This window comes from Hippocampus zosterae, chromosome 4 (assembly GCF_025434085.1).
Source record: "Hippocampus zosterae strain Florida chromosome 4, ASM2543408v3, whole genome shotgun sequence".
NCBI classification, from domain to species: domain Eukaryota; kingdom Metazoa; phylum Chordata; class Actinopteri; order Syngnathiformes; family Syngnathidae; genus Hippocampus; species Hippocampus zosterae.
This window is the reverse complement of record NC_067454.1, coordinates 22200270-22221704: the sequence shown is the minus strand read 5'-3', so window position 1 is coordinate 22221704 and position 21435 is coordinate 22200270. Positions and strand designations below refer to the sequence as shown.

The 21435-nt window shown below is 41.2% G+C and overlaps 1 protein-coding gene across 5 annotated transcripts in view; it reads left to right on the top strand.

The window, feature by feature from the left end:
- Positions 1-21435, top strand: part of znf609b (zinc finger protein 609b) — a 91495-nt gene that overhangs the window by 20164 nt on the left and 49896 nt on the right. For 3 of the 5 annotated variants that reach the window (XM_052063031.1, XM_052063033.1, XM_052063032.1), the window contains exon 2: positions 10579-11465. The exons of 1 other annotated variant lie outside the window; for it this stretch is intronic. In XM_052063031.1, the coding sequence (XP_051918991.1) occupies positions 10707-11465 (759 nt within the window). In that variant the 5' untranslated portion in view covers positions 10579-10706. Of the gene's footprint in view, positions 1-10578; positions 11466-19040; positions 19347-21435 lie in introns of those variants that run through there. One more of the 5 variants, XM_052063035.1, reaches the window with a different exon arrangement.

The following is a 21435-nucleotide window of genomic DNA, read 5'->3' as shown; positions in this document are numbered from 1 at the left end:
ACATCAATGTGCCGAAACTGTAGTGTATAAACATTCGTTCTTGAACTACTGCAGGCTAGAATTAATAGTCTTGGGGCATCAAATAGTGACTTGATTGGTTGCGTGAATTTTGTGGCCTGGCAAGATTAATTTAATGGAACAGTATACCTTTGCAAGACCATACTGCATGGTCTACAGTACTATACCATACTGCATTTCAACTATGATCACGGATTACAGTAATCCCTCGTTTATCGCGGTTAATGGGGACCAAAACCACCCACGATAAACGAAAATCCGCAAAGTAGAGACCAATTAACAACCAAAAAATTTTAAGTCCGAAAAAAGTCCGCAAACAGTCCAGGAGAAGCTGCAAAACAACAGCGAGTCACATAGATCAACATATACAGTACTGTACTCCATGTATATGGAAATTATTTATTTTTTTAATGAATATGTTTGAAAAAATCTGCAATGCACCGAATCCGCGATAAACGAACCGCGAAAAAGTGAGGGATCACTGTATGCGTTAGCTAAAATGTAGTGACGGAATTTAGCCTGGATCGAAGGGAACAAAATGTCATACTGTTCTATATAAGTACGATGGCTGAACAATGTTCGGAAAATATATAATTTAGTTTTTTTTCTGGCAGATACTGTGCTGTGATTTTGAGATGATTCATGATTTTCAAAGCACAATTCACCATCTGGAAAAATACCACATTTGACCCCTCTGTCCACATTCGGTGTTCAGCTGTGTTAAATTCTTTTGAAACGGTGTCCTTGACGCTTTTAGAGGATGTGGTTCGCCAGACTACGCCATCTGGCTCCCCCTGCGACTCTCTTCCCCCGCATTTCTTGAATGAGGTTCTCCCGAATATCGGTACATCGGTCTTGGCCATGATCGACAGCAGCTTCTCTTGTGGTGTAGTTCCCCAACAGTTGAGACATGCTGTGGTGAAATACGTGCAATAAGCTTCATATAGAATCGTATGCTTCCTGTATGTGACATTTACCAGTCAGTTGAAACCCAAGTGCGTGTCGTCATTCAATAGTTGAGCAGTATCTAGGGCAGGTGTAGGGAACTGCGATTCCTTGAGGGCCACATCCTGCCTGTTTTAGATCTCTCTCTACTTCAACACACTTGAGTCAAACGCTCAGCTCATCAGCAAGCTCTGTACAAGCCCGAAATGATCATGATCAATTGAATCAGATGTCGGAGTAGGGAGGGATCTAAAACAGGCCAACGAGGAACCGGTGTTCCCTACCCCTGATCGCGGGTCATTAGTTTGGCTAAATAACTTGGCGGGGTATTGGGGGCACGAAGCGTCTCGCCGCCCGCCATGTTCATTTAACACTTGAGGGGAAAAGCCCTGGAACAAATTTGTCAGTGGGTTACTGTTATTTATTTCATTTCCTTCAAAAATATATCGCCAATAAAGGGTGATTCGATGCACCTACATCTTTTCAGTCAAATCTGATTCCAATCATTTTTTATTACACCCCAAGGGATTACCATAGATATGAACAATAGGGGGATATTACACATGGGTGCCTGCGGCAACAGTAAAGTTAGTCGGGCAATGTGATTGTGCATTTCATGTTCATGGACTGCACAAAAATTAAAATATCAAGGAGGCATGTTATGTATCGATGGCACACGCTTTGACGTAAGCCAAAAAAAAAAGATCATACAATTGGTTCTGAGCAGGTTAACTGAGTTAGAAATGAGGATGTTGTGATTTATTTTCTATGTACATGTGTTGCCTTTGATCAGAAAAGGTTGCCATCACCATTTCATGGATAATAATGATCATCACGCAGTTTTATTTGTCATGCACTTAACATCTGCAAGAGATCTCAAAGGTCATCGCAAAGGGTTTCACAGTAGCCGAGGGTTTGTTCTCTAGGCTACCTGCTGTGGACATTTGGGTTTGGTCGGTGTAATATTCTCAAAAATAACTCATGCTTCCGTTTTTTTAAACTCATTTTTACAGCTGAGCACACATAGCAACAGAATCCATTCAAATGTTGCCAGAGTTCTTTTTACGTGGTGCCCCCCGTTGTTCAGACTGAGACCACAGATGGGAAAAAAAGCATCCCTTTCGAACAAGAGGATACACGTGTTCCCAAAACTCGACTGAAATGCTCGGTCAGAGGTCCAGAGTTCGATTCCGGGGTCCTGCCTTTCTGTGTGGTGTTTGCATGTGCTCTCTTTGCCTGTGTGGTTTTTCTCCACGTATTCTGGCTTGGTTTCACATTCCAAAATACATGACGGGCGTTAACAGTCAAAAATCTAACTTATTGGCCATTTATTTTCAAGAGTAATCTTAAAATTATTTCAGGATAATGATAAACTGTTATGGCATGCTAGATTGTAGTATATATAACATTTAAACTATGAATAATGGAGCATCATTTGCATTCTTTTTTTTCTTTCTGGATTTTGCGGCAGGGTTCACAATCCCCTCTCCCTATCCCCCTGTGAGTAGCGGTGGATTAATATCCTTAACACACCTCACTTTTACACCTTTCTCTTTTTCATCATGTAGCAGAAATTAATAGATTATAAATGAGTCAACTTTTTTAAAAACATGTCACCAAATGCTGACTAATGACATATGTGAGCACAGCAGTTACTTTTTTCCCTGGGAATGTTGCCATATAACCTGACTCCTGACGGCAGCATTCGAGCTGACGGCATATCGGGTGTCCGCACGCATGTCCGCCTCATGCTTTTATTTAGCCAATGCTATGTTTGAAGTCACAATAGAATCGCTAATGCCCTACATGCTAAAGCTACCCTTTTTGCTGTGTGATTGTGGAAGCTCTACAATATATCAGTTCATCGGCATTTGCTCTTTTTTTGGAATGTAAGTAGTGAATGCTTTGACACCAGCTGCTGTGGAGCCTGGCTGGACTCCACATGATTTTGCTTGACCAGTGAAACAAGTTTCCACTTTAAAGAGTGACATTGTACTCCGACATGCTGCTCTCCGTCTCATGTTTGGGCCCATAATATGCCCAGGTTGGAACGTCAATGCCAGTCACTGTATCTGAAAGGACATTTTTATTAAAACTACAATCACGTAGGCATTAATCACTTGTTGGACTTCTCACTGCCCTTGGCGTTGTTTTGCTTTGAAATTTTTACTTTAAATTGACTTTAAAGCCAACATGAAAATGTCATAAATTTGACAGTGCAGAAAATAATATTGGAAAAGGTCCTGCCAAATTTGTATGAATAAAGCAATCGCCAAGTATATGAAATCAGGCTTCAATTTGATGAAAAAACGAAAGAAGCTCTAAGCTCTCACAGTTTAACATTTAGAAAACTCCTTTCTTTGTACAAAACTGTCAAGTGTTATTTTAATTTTGTAGTTTTCAGATATAATCATATAAATTAAAATGAATTAACACTTGAAATATATCAGTCTGTGTGGAATGAATACATACATGACACAAGTTTCACTTTTTGAAAGTATAACTGAAATAAATCAAAATTATCATGATATTCACATTTTTTGACAAGCATCTGTAAAAACATATATACACACACACACACACACACCTCCCTATTGAGCTGTGAAGAACTAGCTCCTTCAGTCCTCTGGTGCCCGAAATATATTCCACTTGAACTCCTCCGCTTGGAGCAGGATCTCATCCCCGACCTGGAGATGGCATTCCACACTTTTCTGACTGAGACCATGGTCTCAGATTTGGAGGTGTTGATTTTCATTCCAACTGCTTCACACTCGACTGCGTACTACTCCAGTGAGAGTTTAAAAATGCAGCTTGAAAAAGCAAAGAGTACCACATCATCTGCAAAAACCAAAGATGTAATACCGAGACCACCAAACCACACAACCTCAACACTTTGATGATCCATAGAAATTCTGTCCAGAAGGTCTGAACTGAATCCGTAACAAAGGGCAGCATGGGCGGGGTCCACCTCTCACTGGAAACAAATCTCATTTACTGCCGGCAATCCGGACCAAACTCTGACATAAAAGTTGTAGAGGCGGGTCAACCAGGACACTCCACAACATCCAGAGCCTTTTGGAACTCTGAATGGATCTCTTACCACCGAGGAGGTTTTTAACCTCAACCTCAAAGATAGGAAAGCCTCAGAGACCCCAGACTCTGCTTCCTTACGGGAAGGTATGTCGGTGGAATTGAGTAGTTCTTTGAGGTTTTCCCTCACATTCCGTGTTGACGTAAGCAACACGCCATCCCCACTATACAATGTTTACGGTGTACCTCTGACTGAAATGCCAGATGGTGGACCAGAATTTCTTTGAAGTTTTGCGGAAGTTATTCTCCATGGCCTCGCCGAACTCCTCCTATGCCCGAGTCTTTGCCTCAGTGACCACTGAGGCTGCATTCCGTTTACCCATCAAGAACCATCAGCTGCCTCTGGAGTCCCACAGGCCAAAAAGGCTTGATATGACTCTTCTGTCAGCTTGATGGTATCCCCCAATGTTGGTGTCCACCAACAGCTTGTGTCTTACACTACAATAGGCAGCGGCCACAGCTCCAGCCGTCAGTCGCAACAAGTGAGGCACGAAACATGGTCCAGTTGGACTCAATGTCCCCCACCTCCCCCGGGCTGGGGGCGAAGTTCAGCCACAGTTGGGAGTTGAAACTCTTTCTGAGAGGGGATTCTGTCAGTGGTTCCCAGCAAACCCATAAAAAGGATGAACATTTTTAAAATAATTTTCAACCGATACATCAACTCATCAATAAAGTAATTGACAGATAAATCGATAATGAAAATAATTGTTAATTACAGCCCTCAAAATCTCTTCACTTTACCAGGTCCTTAAAAGAGTACACCAAGTGGTTTCCTGTAAGTGACATTGTTGTGTTTGTGTATAACCTGAGACGGCTCATTCATATCCCTCTTTGACACCGCAAAATTGTCGGATCAATAAGAATAAGATGACGCCTTTTGCCGGGAGTGTCAAGGGTTCTCACTGCTTATGTTTCAAATCCTATCAGATGTGAAGTTACACCCAAGCAAAAATATATCTTCTACTGTATATATATATTGCGTGTCGTCCCGCACGCAGTCTGTCCTTCAGTCTGTCCCTTTTCAAAACGTACCTACTTCACCGCGCCGCTGCGCGCCGCCACTGCGCGCCGCCACTGCGCGCCGCCACTGCGCCGCTCAGGCAGTGGCTCACTACGATCGCGCGGGCATCTTAGCGAAAAAATGTTGTCTACCCACAAGCATTGCAATGAAATTGTTAGTTATTTAGTAGGGCTAAACATCTCTTTATTTTCGCGATAAGCAATGAAGATGAACAAAAAGTTGAACCGAGCAGCAACACTTTTGTGGGCCGAAGGCCCACCTTACCAGCCTTCCGCAGGAACTAGCTGATGAGCCGCCCGGAGGGCGGCGAACCAGCTAGTATATAATAATATATATAAAACAAACTCCTCTACTGGGCCCAAGGGAGGTCACAATTTAATCTGGACTTTAGGGTCAAACACAGTGCTCCCTCTGCCTTTAGGTGAACCCCCAGAGCTGTGGGAAATGAAGAGGATCCACGAACCGGCTTGTTCTGAGGGCTCTAATGTGTATAAATTCACTATTGCTCTACGTAACTGCAAAATGCATCGCGTCAGTGTGGAAAATGAAAATTAATCGAGATGCACCAAAATGAAAATTCTTGGCTGAAACCAAAAATGAGGAAACCAAGCCAAAAGCCAAAACACTAATAGGATGTTATTATATACCTTCAAAACCTTAAAAAAATCTTCACCTGGATCATTCATCAAAGTGCTGTCTGATTGATTATATTTAGTCTGTATACTGTGTATCTTTTTTTTGCAATTAAACTGCAAACCTTCTGTAGCACACCAAACTGTCAAAACGTGGCTTTATCTGTCAGTTAAGACTCGATTCGAGCTGCGCCTCAGAGCCCGGAGGAACGTCACTGCTGCGATTCTGGTGAAGAACTTTATACAGTTCCTCCTCTTTGTGATCCCCCTCAGTAGAACGCCTGCAGAGAAAAGTACTTTTCAAATGATCAATCTCTCTCTCTCTCTCTCTCTCTCTCTCTCTCTCTCTCTCTCTCTCTCTTTCTCTCTCTCTCTCTCTCTCTCTCTCTCTCTCTCTCTCTCTCTCTCTCTCTCTCTCCCTCTCAATATAACACTTAATCCATCCATTGCTGTGCTTTTGTTGTCTGCATCCCAGTCAGCAGTCAGTGAATAGACAGCGAATAGTAGAATAACTGAGAAATTGTGAAAGCGGTTTAAATGAACTGAGCTTTTCCAGCGGACTGAGTAAATTCCATTTTCAATGCTCACTACATAGCATTCAAAGTATATTCAACTGGCAATTTTATTCTATCTAGATTTAGCGGAGTTTTAAGGTTGGGAAATGTTCACTTATTCTTTTTATGTTGCACACACATTCCTCCCAGTGTTATTCTTGTGGAGTAAATGCAATGGCATACAGCTGGGTCCAAAAGGGAGGAAATGGAAATAGTGGACTAGTTCCGCTTAGTCATTCTACCACAGAAATTATGATTGTCCCTTTTGCTTGTTAAATGAGTGGTGAAGTTCAAAGTGGATTTCACTCCATAGATAACTCACAGTGAAACTGGATCTGTTAAAAAGGGCAAGCACCGTGGGTGTTGCACAACCCGCATGCCTTTCGCGCAATGAGAATCGCGCTGGGACATTTCTCTCAGTGGGAGCTTTTTCAAAACGGCTTGCATGGCAGTTCCAGCTGAGGGCAGTACAGTAGGTCAACTGCTGATAGAGTTACAACCTCTCTTTTGTGGAGGTGTTGGACAAATTAGACCCCACAACTGTTTTCATAGTCAAACGGGGACAGCTGCATTTCTCCACCCTCCAAAACATGTGCTTGACTGCTCTTCCACTGGACAGTCATCTGTAGAAAGAAGCATGCAGAGAAATGAAATGATCAAACTGTTTTACGAAGATCATGCAAAGACCAATGCGGAGCCTTTGCCTTTTATTCAGAACTGTCTGTCGGAATGTTTTTCAAATTCTATATTCACCATTTATTGTTATTTATTTGTTATTGTGTAGTAATAAAAAAAAGAAGGAATAATTAAGCAATATCACACGAGACGGATCGATGTACTCGATAACCTTTTTGACGTATTCAATGACTGGTTTAGTCATTTTTTTCCAGAGTAAAAGTTTACAAATGTCTTGATTGAACACAAAAGATAATGATTGTGCTTTCACGAAGGACTGCATAAATCAGCGAGTAATTACTGTTCAGAGGCTGAATCGGAGGATTTTGAACAATTTGAAAAACAGCGGCACTCAATGATTACGCGGCTATTAATATAGTTTTGAATTTGATTCGATGTCGATGCACTTTTACACCTCCACTCAGAACTGAACAAAAGTGGGACATTGCCACTACTTCACATTCCTGTCCTGTTATTTCTCTGATACCGCCTTGAAGCTGAAAATTTGTCAAGTTGACCTCGTCCCCTCCATTCCATGCCAGTGCCGTGAATGCATAACAGCGAACATTTTAGCTCTTTGTGATTCCGCTGCTTTTTTTTTTTTGTGGAATTTCTAAAATGTGTTACTATTACAGTGCATAGTATAGCGCCAAATGACAGGTTACAGTATGCCAGAGACAGCATGTTTCTTTCATTGTGTTTATTGTTTTTTTTAAATATGTTGTACTGTGTACTCGACCTTCTAAAATTTTGCGTTAGCCAATCCTGGAGCACCACAAAAGTACTGAGCTATGATGGTGACTGACCAAAGTTACTTCAGCGTTGTCGAGGAATAATTTTGCAAGCCAGTCAGCCAGACATGTCGATAAGTCATGATTTGGATTGTTCAACCCTACCCCCACATCCCCACATCATAACTCCACATCCAGCAGTTCATAAACATTGTGAATGAGAGGTTTGCATGACAAGGAAAAACAAACGGAGGAATCGGTGGAACTTGAATAAGGTTGCAGCGTACAGAAGAGAATAACAGTTTGTGAAAGAGGAAAGTAGAGCAAACGTGTGCTGTTCATTGCTTAGGTGCCATGTGAAATGATAGAAATAATCAGTTCTTTTTGTTGTTCTTTTGTAGAAGAAAAATCAAACAAAAACGCAGACCTCTAAAAAGCACTTGACAACTTTTCTGACTAAATCCAATGCATGAGCTTGGTTTTGCTGCTCATGCATTTTCTTCCTCCACTTATTTTCTTCCTCATCTTAACTGTAATTTGATTTATGTTGCATTTATGCTGGCCAGCCAACTATGTCACTGCAGCATTTGTCACGCTGTGAAACCGAAGGAAGTTTACAACATGCTAAATGCTTGACTGAAAATTGCAGCCTTAGAAAAATGGCAAGCAGGACCAACCCAGTTTTTTTCTGATCTTGTAAACAGTTAAGAAATTGTTTGTTTTGAAATAGTCAGTACTCTAGGTTGTGAATTCCGTATGATTATGGTTTCAACAGGACCACCCAAAGAAAGTCGGTCCAATTTTATCAGCCAAAGTGTGACTAGTTAAAAAAAGAAAAAGAAGAAAATCATATTTGAATCAGGCACACATCCAAATATATGGACAAAAGGTTGCCGCTTGCCGATTTCTTTTCTTGCATATTTATCAGACTCAAATGTTCCAAATCATCAAACCAGTTATAAAATCTCAGACAACCCAAGTAAATTTAAATGCAGCCTCTCAATGAGTTTGTTTCCCCTTTCTTTTCTTCAGAGGGAAAAAAATCTGAATCTTTCTTGTCTGTGTGAAAAAACGATTCCCTCCTGAACCTATTAATTGGTTGAGCCACCCTTGGCAGCAATAACTCAAATCAAGAATTTGAAGTAACTAGAGTTGAGTCATTCATTTGTTGTGAAATTGCAGCATACTCTTTCCTCACAGACTTGTTTTGACTTGGTCATATCCAAAGGTTATTGAGCATGAATCGACCCTTTGAGGACTTTAAATATGCTCCTCCAAAACCCTTTTTTTTCAATGTCTTTTTTTGTTTGAGTGTTTAGATGTAGATGAGATCATGTTTCAGATTGCTGTCCTGCTGAATAACCCAAGAACGCCTAAGCTTGAGGGAATGAACAGATGGTGGAATGTTCCCATGCTGAATCTTCATGTCGACGTCAAACTTAATTTTTCCATTAATCACAGCAAGTTGTCCAGGTCTTGAATGAGCAAATCACACCGTCACATTACCACCACCGTGTTGGACTGCTGGCGTTGGCAAATATAATTAAATACTTGGCATATTAAAACCAGATGATACCGACACACACCTTCCAAAAAGTGTAACTTTTGTCTTGTCATCCCAGTGAATATTTCTCCAATCATCTTAAGGTATTTACTGGCAAATATGAGATGAACCTTTGGTTTCGACACCCCATTGTGGTTTTTCCTTGGAATTGTCTGACTGATGACATTCTTGCTCAGTGTCTGTCTTAAGGTGGAGCCGTAAACAATGACCACAATTGATGCCAGTGAGGTCTGGATGTCTTGTCGTAGCTCATTTGGAGTAATTTGATTGCATGGCCACACCTAGCACACTATAACACCATTTCCAGTATCCTCCATTTGTGGATAGTGGAGCTGACAAAGTATTCAGAATTAGGGTTCCTGCTGTTCAGCAGTTCTGCGTTTAGTATTATAATTAGTGACCTCCCGGGGTTTGAAAGCTGTTTTTTGCTTCCTTTGTTTTTTTAGGTGTTTTTTTTTTTCAATTCAATGTAAATTAATTTGCAGGACACAACAGTGCAAAACACCTACATGATTTATTGACATCTTAAGAAGGTTCTTAGCCAAAACTGGATGTAAAATAACCTCGGAGGTGCCAACAGATGGGATACATTTTAATTGAGCAGATTATCTGATGCATCATAACCATATGGTGTCACTATTCCTATGCCTGTCAGTATACTGAAATTAAACATTGTACATGCGCATGGTTTAACAAGTGTTTGTGAACAATATGCACAGAAATTTCAGAACTTTTAGAGTTCATAAAGATGTGAACATGGCAAGCTTTCTCATCTGATCTTTTTTTTTTAACGGGTTTATTAACGGGTCACGTGAGCTAACGGATATGTACCAGAATATATATATATATTTTTCAAAATCTGACATAGTTTGACCTCAAATCCATATTCGGTCCAACAGTGTGAGTTTTTGACATTCGGTAAATTATGTATGTGTTTGTATATTTTTAAGACTGAGTTATGTAAAATTACTGCGGTCATCTTGAGTTGAAAAAGCAAGACTGTCTAAACAATGCAGGAGTTTATCAGTCGTGACACTAACAGCAGTGTCTTATGAAAAGACAGCCAGTCTTTCAGATCAGAGCAGTGGGAGCCACCTTGGCTGTCAAAGCAGGATTTAGGCTACATTTCCCACAGTTGTCATGGTAACTAGGGGGGAAGTGATTATGAAGAAAGGGTTTCTGTAGCACCAGTGGGCACTATCATCGGGATTTGCACAGTGATCATTTCAGAATGACTGGCTCATGTGAAAACATGTTCTTTTGTCACTAATGAAATGCTAGGTGCGAGATACTTGATATCTGAATCATTTTATGCCATTGACTACATTGCATTGTCTTTTCTTTTCAGAACAAAATGTGGCCAAATGGAACAGGAACGATTAGACCGTGAAGATTCTTTAACCCCTGCCCCTGAGTCCCAACCGTCCGAGATAGCGTTGGACCTCACTGAGGCAATCCTGGGCCGTTGGCACTAAAATGTCCCTAAGTGGTGGCACTGCAGGCGGGAAAGGTGTGGACTCTAATGCGGTGGACACTTACGACAGCGGGGATGAATGGGATATCGGTGTTGGAAATCTGATTATTGACCTCGACGCTGATTTAGAGAAGGACAAACTTGAGATGTCTGGCACCAAGGACGGCATGGCGGCACCACCCAGTGCAGTAGCAGCGTTGCCCGACAACATCAGGTTTGTTAGTCCAGTGTCTGGCTCTCAAGGCAAGGAAAGCAAATCCAAATACAAGCGCAGTAAAAACTCTAAAGACAATAATAGCAAAGCTTCGACCGGGGATGGGGCGAAAAAGGAAGCGACGGGACGGACTCAAGGCGAGCCAACTGGCGCGGCGGCGGCTGCGGTGGTTGCAGGCAACAATTCGACCTCTGGGAAGAACATAGAAAAAGGGGGCAAACCCTCCAGGGGTGTTCTGAGTGGGAAAAAGGACAAAGAAGGGGCTACGGGCAAAAGTAAAAAGGACAAAACCGAGGGAGCACCAATTGTGGCGATTGCTGCAGCGGAGAAGGAGGTTGTGTCTCAAGTTCAAGTTGCTCTGGGGAACTGTCGCAATGCACCCTTCGAGGGCACACAATCAACAGACTTAGTAGAAGCCAATCAAATTGGGAGTATTGCTCTTGAACCTGTTGGGATATTACCGGCATTAACCGCAAAAACTGAGCCAGAGGAAATGGAAAACGGGAATGCTGAATGCAAGACCTTGAAGAAGGTGAAAAATGAAAAGGTATGTTCTTTTGTTACTTCCTTCAGTGTAACACGTGGTTTACTTTTTAGACTTTCGGTCTTAAAGGCGCATTGATTGATTTGAATTGATTTCAGAGGTTTATTTCGAATTGTCTGAGTTTCTTTTTTAATTAAATACACATTTCCATTTAAAAATGCCACACAGCGTCAAATAACCACAGCATAAAGATTGGGAAACATTTTTTTAAATATATATTTAAGTGATGTTGCTGCCATATAATTGAGTGGGTTGGATGAACAAGTCAACCTTGCCAATTCATTGAATCATTTAAAATGCAATCATAACATTCTTAATTTATGTTTTGGTTTTCCGAACAAAGGTTTGTTGAATTCATCTGTGAAAATTGAGCTACATGGCGCAGGAAGGTTCCCCTTCACATCTTGTTACTTTTTTGGGCAACATAATTTAAACACTAACTACAGAGATCATTACATTGTCAATCAGTCATGCAGTTCATACGCTCTTCAACCATAGAGCTGAGCTATAACTATGTCTATTATATGCCCCCCTCCCCCAAGCACCCTTTTCATGCTCTCACAATTTAAAAGACAGAAGAACAGGGCGGTGTTGAGGACGGTTTTTGTCTGTCATCGTGTTCCATTCTTAATCCCACAAGCCCCAGCTATGCCTGTTGGAGCAGTGTGTGGGGGAGGGAGTTTGTGTAAAGCACGCCTTCATCGTTTTCCTGCTGTTCTAAACCGAGCGTGAGGGGGGGGGGGCGCTTATGTAAGGAAGCCTATTTGATTCTTTAAATCCAGGACACTTTGCTTTGGTGTGTTTATTGTCCAAGGACATTTCAGAGAGATCTTTGCATGGGCAGGCCATAGGCATTGTATCGATAAAGAAATTATTTATGAGTTTGCCTCTGTGCCTTGCCACAACCGATTTGAGTGGAAACCATGATTGCTTCTTCAAGCGGTCCAATCATTGTATTCAGATTTTATTTGTTTTAACACAATGTCCCAACTTCACTGGAATTGGGTTTTATATGAATAACTATACAGGGGTCAACCTTGGGCAGTGACACCACAGTAAAGAACAATCAAAACGGTTACAAAAAATACAAATCAAAACTGTTACATGTTCATAAATTGGCCTGGGCACACTTTTCCTCCTATTGATTTGAACCTCAACTTTACTCCACTGACCAAATGTCTTCAATTCTTATTCTTATTTCATAGTTGACACAGGGCTGGACAATTAATCAACATTGAATCGGGATTTGGCTCCTCATGACCATAAAAAAAACTATTCATTTACAGATTGGCGTTGTGCGTTTGCAAATTCCCGATTTTGTGGGCGCAGCCTGAATGCACATTGTTGCTTGTGGAGCAGGTATGTGACATTTATGTGATTGTGCCATCCCCAGGTGTGCTTTAACCTGTTTAGTGACACCTCAATTACTGTAAAACGAAGCACACGACCAAAATAATTACACACATTGTGTACTTAAATACAAAAAGACATGATTAATTTTAAAAACATTGCACGTGCAAGGCTAAAGTCAATGAACGATTTACAATATGCCTTTCAATATCAAGAATGCACGTACAGTACTACGTCAAACACATGTGCCGTGTAGTGGGACGGTCTTTTTTATTTATTTTCAAACATAAAATTTAGCATATTTGGGTTTTTGTGGGTGTTTACATTTTCATGGCCTTGCGCTACAGGAATAATGCGAATATTCCAGTTTTAAAGGATTATTGACTGCACGTAAACATAGTCACAGACACACACTGCTCACATTTGAACTTATATTTGTGTTTGTTGTGTGAATGACCACATTTAAAAAAAAAAGATTTTACAAAAACAAAAAATTGGCACCATGCACTGCACATAGCCAACGTATCAGATACAGTATTTCCCCCACTTTTGGAAGGGGCCCAATTACGATCTGATACATGCATCGGATTCTATGTGGCCCTTTCGCTTTTCTGAATTGTGCTACTTCTGAGCAAAAAAAAAAAATGTCACTTGAAACATGCGGTGTAAATCCGACCTGAAATCAAAATGAAAAGCAGGCATTTCTTGTAATTGAAAGGTAAACACATATTATCTATGCAGAGATTACCACCATGCCCGTGGCCGAAAGAGTAACTGACTGCATTTTATTGTGACTGGATATTCATTTTCTACAGAGTGCATGACTGTAATAGTTGCCCCTGTGTGACAAAGAACACATTTTTTATCACTACATTATCAAGAATTTACATGAGACACAAAAACACAAACACAAGCAAAAAAAAACCTGAAAAATCATAGACACACACACTGGCTTGCCTGTGACATAACTCTGACCGGCATAGCTTATATAGTGACCTTCAGAATTATTGGCACCCCTACCTAAGACTTGTTAAAAGCCTAACCATTCGTTAATTTATATTACAGAAGCATACTCCCAACAAACGCGTAATCAAGCTTCTCCCATGGCCATCTCAGTCCCCAGACCTCAACCACATTGAAAACCTGCGGAGTGAGCTAAAGAGCAGAATGCAGAACGAGATGACGCAGGTTGCTGGATAATTTAGGGAGATTGTGTGAAGAGGAATGGTCACAAATTTTTATATTCTCATATTTTGTCAAACATTGGAAAAGATGAAGTGCCGCTTTGTCGGCAAAAGAGATTTTTACAAAGTATGTAAGGATGGATTTTCCGTATTTATTCATTTATTTTTGGCAGGGGAGTGGGTGGGGTTCATATCCTATTAAAATAAAAAGATGAATGTATTCAAAGTTAAAGAACACATTTTAGTCAAGACGGCCGGACGCACATCCCACTTTCCTGGGAACAAAAACATCCAACGATGGATATGCCCAACGTTTGAGTTTGTTTTTTCCCCCTTGTTAAGATAGACAAAATTAAAATGTTGTCATGACTACAAGCGGAGCTGGGGTCACTGGTAAATGGGACTACAAAGACGTAAACGCGGTGATGAGCCGGTGCCCGGCCACCCATCAATGTATGTGTAGTACTGTGATGGGTAAAAGGTAGGATGTTTTTTTTATTTTTTTTTTTTTAACACTCATGTAATGACATGTATCAACCATCACGAGATAGAACACACTATATTGTATTCATTTTGCAAGTGAACTGAGGTAATGCCGCTCTCGCCAATTTAGCATAGTTTGCTCCAAAGCGTGTCTATTGAGCTAAGCAGTAGTCATGTTTGAGTGTAACGTGATGTGATTATTGTGGGACAGTGTCTGCTCAGTCGCTGTCCTCTAGCCTCAGTTGCTGCAGTGTGACAGCCTTGACACGTGCAGTTAACTTCTTCATGCCTACCAGTGATCATATTCTTGTTCAGGTCAGCAACTCACGGACAATGCTTTCAAAACAATGATATTATCTTTGCTCAATTGTAGTCAAGGACATGGAACTTGCAACATTTTAGTCAATATTGTTCAATGTAACAAATAAGACACAAGAACACCTGCATGGTAGTTTTGGGGCAAAATACAGTAAACACCATTGGCACATTCCCTGTTGATTAGTCGATCCCCCAGTCAAACCTTTTATTGACCCATAGCATCTACATTAGAAAAATGCCACAGCAGACCACCCAACAAAAAGTGTTAAGTCCTTTCCCCCTCCACACGGTCCTCCGTGGACCCTTATGCCGTCTGGGCCCCGGTGCATTAATGCACCGGTTGCACCGTCGATATTTGTGCCACTGATTGATATTGCTCAGTAATTATTTTCCGACAATGTACGGTAAGTGAAATTGGGTATTTTCCCTCTGCACCTCAGACAATTTCTCAAAGCACACCAGTGTGCCACGGCACCCTGGTTGTGAATCACTCAGGTCACTAAGAATCCCAAAACTCAAATGGTCTGAAGTGTGCTGACTAACAAGTATTTTTGAGAATAATGAAACTGCCCGGAGACAGCTGGGATAGGCTCCAGCACCCCCCGCGACCCTAGTGAGGATCAAGCGGTTAGGAAGATGAATAAATGAATGAATGAATGAAAATTTATCGATCGATAGCTGCCGACTTTTATCCTCATTTTCCGTACCATTGATTTTGACATTCTTTGCTCTGGAGAATGACACAGATCGGGGATGTTTTGCTTCAAATCCTTTGTTGTTGAATAGTAGATTGTACATACATGCCTTGAGAAATGTATTATGAAAAATTAAATAGTGTATATGAAGGGTGCATGTATTTTACACACACACACACACACACATTTTGTCCATATTTACTATGACATCTCCCTTTTGGTCCCTCCATCATTTAAGTTGCCCGTTCCTGACACATCAATATTGCAGGATGAGATTTGTGTTTGTTTGTTAAAAAACATTTGTGATAGTTTAAATTATCTTTGTGCTCGGGATTTAATGGCCAATTTAGACCAGATTCAAACGACAGTTTGTAAAATGCGCTCCAAAATTATGTTTCTAAATGTGTGCAGTCCTCATACTTGGCTAAAGGGATACTAAATGCTTTTCAATTCCACATTAGTAAAACGTAAAGAAATATTCAGGAGCAAAGCATTTGAAAGTGAAGTGGGCTATTGATTTGTAACGGATCGCTGTCCTGTCTTGAGCATTACAAGTAATAAGAAAGATGAACATGCATGTGGCCAGCAATCCTTTTTTCCGTGGATTGGGTGTGACAGCCTAAGTTCATTGATAGCATGTGAAGTTAAAAATCCCCAAAGCATCAGAGCACAAATGCCGTATAAATCTTCTCTCGTCTCTTCACAAAAGTAGGATCCACTTCTGAGTGCATCTCACTCTCCCACCTCTCATTATACGTTTGCGTGAGGCATTCCTCAGCTGCCTTGATCTGGCACTGGCCTTGATAAATGGAACAGCTCTCATGGAAAATTACATTGCCTGTGCTACTCCGAGAAAAGGAGGAGAGAGGAAGAACTGGCTGCACTTTAATGAAATAGTTCAGCCGCCGCTGCCACCGTTGCTGTTAATGTCAGATGGAGCGAACGTGTCTTTTCTTCTATTTATATTTACCTCTCCCTGACCCGATATTGCTTTCCAGTCCACTCATTTTAAGAAGCTTGTAAATATATCTTGTTTAAAATGTCGACTTGGATTTTATCAGTGAAGAATTCCAACGGTGTAATCTTATCGCCACTGCGACTGTTGACATTCAAGCATCCTTACCGCAGTGACGATCATGGTAAGAGATTAATGGGCAGACCAGGCACCCTGTGGTTTGATATAATTACGATGATAATACAAATCCTTATCAAATGACACCACATCGATACCCGAAGTCTTGAACTCGAGCTTTGGGCACCTTGACATTATTCATTTGTGGCATTAAAATAAATTCCGAATGCCACAAATTGCTTTGAGCAACTCTCATGCAAGCAATGCATTTATTTATTTATTCATTTATTTTTGGGACATTGAATTACACAAGGCGTTTTCGCAACTACTGCTAAGAGCATTGAGAGTATAGAGCAGTGGTGGGCAAACTACGGCCCGTTGGTCTTTTTAATCCGGCCCGCCGAAGATTGGTGCACAATTAAGGTTTGATTGCATTCATTTCGTTTGGACTTGTAATGACAGGTATTTCAACACCAGGTGGCGCAGTTACTTCAAGTTGCAGAGTACAGGGAGGGAGGGGAAGACAAAGAACGAGGGAGAGAGTAATGACCCTGGAAGGGAAAGTGAATGTACTGTATCTGATTAAACGAAGCGGGTAACAAAAGTACGAAACATTCAGGAGACGCCTGGAGTCAGAAAGACTCAAATCTACGAGTCTAGAAAAACAAGGAAGCGATTCTTACTCAGTCCGATTCTGGCAATTTCCATGCTCAGAGTGAATTGCTTGTGGCTCGAGTAAATGAACATTTCCTAGAATGGTTTGATTATTATCATGTTAAAAACTTTCCGCAAACTGGACCGCTAGTAAGAGTCGGAGAGCAGTCAAATGTGTAGAGCGTGAACAACAAGGGGCTCAGTACACATCCTTGAGGACAACCGGTGCTGAGTGTGATGGTGGAGGAGAATGTTACATTATTATTGGCATACAAAGACATTGTGCTATCTTCTTTATTTTCTATTTCTATTTCTAACTTTTGGCCCGGCCCTCCACAATATTTTCTGCTTCTCATTTGGCCCCCCTGGGAAAATAATTGCCCACCCCTGGTATAGAGTCTACTTGTCAAAATTGAGCGGAGTTTTGTCAGTGTTGAGAGTTCTTTTGAGTCCAACTCCACCATGAATTTTGTTAATTTTGCGTCGCACACACACTCCCTTAGAGTGGAGCCTGAATTAATGTACGTGTTTGTCCAACCACATGTTTATTTCCAGGCACACATATTGCCAGCCGAAAAAAAGCAAAACAAAAACAGCTACAGCTGGCAAAGGTAAACCATGCCTTCAACTTTGGATGGTCAAACAAGACCTCACACCACTACATATAAGTACCTTTGTGTGTTGGATAACAACTTAGGTCTCTGTTCAGCATAACATGCCATGTTTTGATACCGTAAAAAAAAATCCTTTGAAAATGTGTGTATCAATTTCTTACAAATTGACATTCCAAATAATTGTGACTTGGGAATGAAATTGGCACATATCACGAGTTTTGAAGAAAGTAATATTCTAAACAACCCTGACTTCATTAGAATGAGAGCATTTATTGTGTTGGAGAAAAAAAGCTGCTTCTCTGAATGTGTCCCAGACAAAATATCTTATCTGTGAACTCAAATACAGTCTTTTTATTTGTTATGCACTGTCATTGGTCACAATTCATCTGAGCTTTAGGCTTTATTTTCAAGCACACCTTCTAAACATTTGTCATGGTTTAATTGCTGATAAGCGCTCTGTCTGTTCCAAGTTAAACCCCAAAGCATTTAGTCACAGCAGTTAGGATTTTCTAGCACAGCATCATTTGACTAGCTGCATTAAAAAAAATAGAATCAGTGTTTTTGCTTATGTCCATGTATGTTTGTCTCTATTAGCAGAAAGCAATCATAGACCTGTCAAAAAAAAGCCCCTGTTATGCTTTGTTTTTTTCCCCTCCCCTCCCCCTCCCCTAAGCTTTCCATGAAGTGTATTGCTGTGTCTGGATCAGCCTGCTTAGAGGGGAGGCTTGCGAGGGGTGGGAGGGGGGTGGGGGGCAAAGGCTTGTACAACTAATTCACCTCATGGAAGACGTGCAGCAAGAGCAGCTGTCTTCCATTGTTAGCCCGCAAATTTCCAGTGTGCCTCATTTCTCCCTTCACTGCATGAGTAACAAGAGTTGTGTGTAGTAAGTTCAGAAAACGGAATTCAACCAAAACAAATGATTTGCTTTGCCTTTTCATTTTTCTTGATGAAGGCATATCCCAAATTATAAAGTTATCATGGTACGAAAGAATGGGTATCCTTTGCAGTGGAACAGTTCTTCTAATGCTCTACTTTATTTTTTAAGAGTGACCTTTTAATACATTCCAGTTTTGTGTCTCTGATCCTGTCTCGGGGTTTTTCCAGCAGACAGATAAAATGTTCTTTTTGAGTGGTGAAATGAGGGAGAGGGTGTCTGCGGGGTAAGAGAAGGTGGGCTTTTCTGGGTGGGGGTAAAAAAAAACTGCCTGCGGATCGTTGGGCAGTGTTATGAATGGATAGACTCTTTTAACCGGCTATTCACTGAATAGTGTGTCACAGGCTGCTGCGGCTGTGAGAGGAGCTGGCAGAGAGCTCTTGGATTCCTGAATCCTTGAGGCATGTGGTCTGATTAAGAGAACAAAACCCACACAGTGGGGAGGAGCAGACATGGCTTCCACCCCCCACAAGTGGAATTTTCTACCAGCGAGGGAAGAGGTGGCTCAAACGGGGTTGTAATTTGCAATGGCCGGAGTGAAGTTGGCACACCGGTATGAGTACTTCTACACGACATCGGGTAAATTTGCTGAATGTCTTTCTTCTATTCATGAAGCAAATTCTTTGTTCTTAAGTTAGCTTCTTTTTTTTTGGGGGGGGGGGGTTGAGATGTCTTTGTTTTCTCAGAAACATGTGCCTAAAGAAACTTGAGCCACCCATAAAGGTTCTGATCCATATGAACACAAACTTTTGGAAGTCAGGAAGAGAAAATAGATACAAATGAAGAAGGCACAAAACATAGCAAAGTTGAATTTTCAATTGAATTGAATGCAACTTTATTGTCAAATGTGCTGTACGTCTGTGTAACATACAGCACAGATGAAATTTCTTGCCTCTTATTCTGTCTTTTGTTGTCCTCTTACTCACACGATGGCTGCAAAAGTAATGTGCCTACACGAAGTGAGACCTGGACACCACTGAGTAATTGTGTGTTGCCAGTTTACATGAGGATGATCAGGATTACAGTATTCTGTAACCAGGGTTGTTAAAAGTTCTTTTTTTTTTCAAGCCACTATCATCTGTGAGTGGCCAAAACACCACAAAGGCAATTTGTGCCATCATTTTCCAAGTGGTGTAAATCGGTTTCTTTAGCGGTGTTCACACAGCACATATTTGCTCCGCCGCTGCACCGATGTATTTTGTTGCGATATATCTTACACCGGAGCAAATTTTGTGGAGCGGTCACACATACAAAGCCGCTGAGCGTGTTAGCACCGGTGCAGCCCCACTTGGGTTCACACGGCAGTTGCTGCAGCGGAGCAAAATGATGACAAAGAGCTGCCATGTTGGTTCTTTTTAAAACATCCTTCTCCTTTAATGTAAAAAGCAAGGGGTGCATGAGTTACAAATAAATAACCCCCCCTCCCTAAAATACATTTGAATTGCCATCAATTACACACATATCAGTCGGTGGTTGGTCGTTGTCTCTAATCCATGCGAATAGCAGGGGTCAATTGTACATATGTTGTTAAAAAATAGCTTTTTGGTCCCCTATTCATCCCAATACAGTATTTTTCCTTCGATTGCATGAAATTAAATGCAGTTTGCTTTTATTTTCTCCCCCATTTGTTCGTAAAATATGGTTGTACAACTTGTCAAGGGATACAGTGACGTGCAAAGAATCAAAATGAATACGGCAGTGCTTCAAGTAACATTTTGGAAGACCAACCGTTTAACCACAGTTTTGGCAAGGCAAGTTTGTCTTCTTGTTATTTTGTTACATTTTAATTAAGCTGTGGTGTCATCCCTTCCACATGCAGTGATGTTTTTAGTTTTTACACATGCGGTGTCTGCTCAAGTTGGGGCTCGAACTGGCCTCTCCAGTTTGGGGGCACTGAGCGCTACCAATGAGCTAAAAGAAGAGCCACCGCCCAGCTCATCATCCAAATACAAGTTGAAGGAAGCTGTTGTAAATCCCGCAGATTGGTCAGATTCTTCTTTTTCATTTTCGCATTGTTGTCCCTACAATGTGAAATCAGGGTTGCATTGTATGAGTATTCTGTGGGGGAGGAGTGGCCATTACATAGAATGTGGCTACACATGTTGCTGTAGAACTCTCCTTATCATGTCATGTCATGCGTATCTCTGATCCCCAGAATGCATTGTGTGGTCCATTGCATTTAGTAATTGAAGTTATAGGGATGTTCATTCTTGTCATTTGTGTTTGTGTTACCAGTTGTTGAATTTTTGCCAAACACATTAATGTTTGCTTTATGCTGTGCGGGCTTTTTTGTTTGTTTTTTGTGACTTTAGTTTGTGTGTGAAACAGTGACTTTCAGGCCAAGTATGAATTTACTTACAGTGAGCATTGCTTATAAAAAGTAAGGTTTACTACAATCCGAAAGGCAGATTTAAACACAATTTTCATATAAGTACAGTTTACCAAACTTCTAAACTTTGATATGGAAGTGCATCCATCCATCCATCCAGTTTCCGTTCCGCCTGTCCTCATAAGGGTCACGGGGGGTCCTGGAGCCTATCTCAGCCATCTTCGGGCAGGCAGAGATACCCTGAACCAGTTGCCAGCCAATCACAGGGCACATAGAAACGAACCATCCACGCTCACACTCAACCTCGGGACAATTTTAGGGTGTTCAGCCTGCCATGCA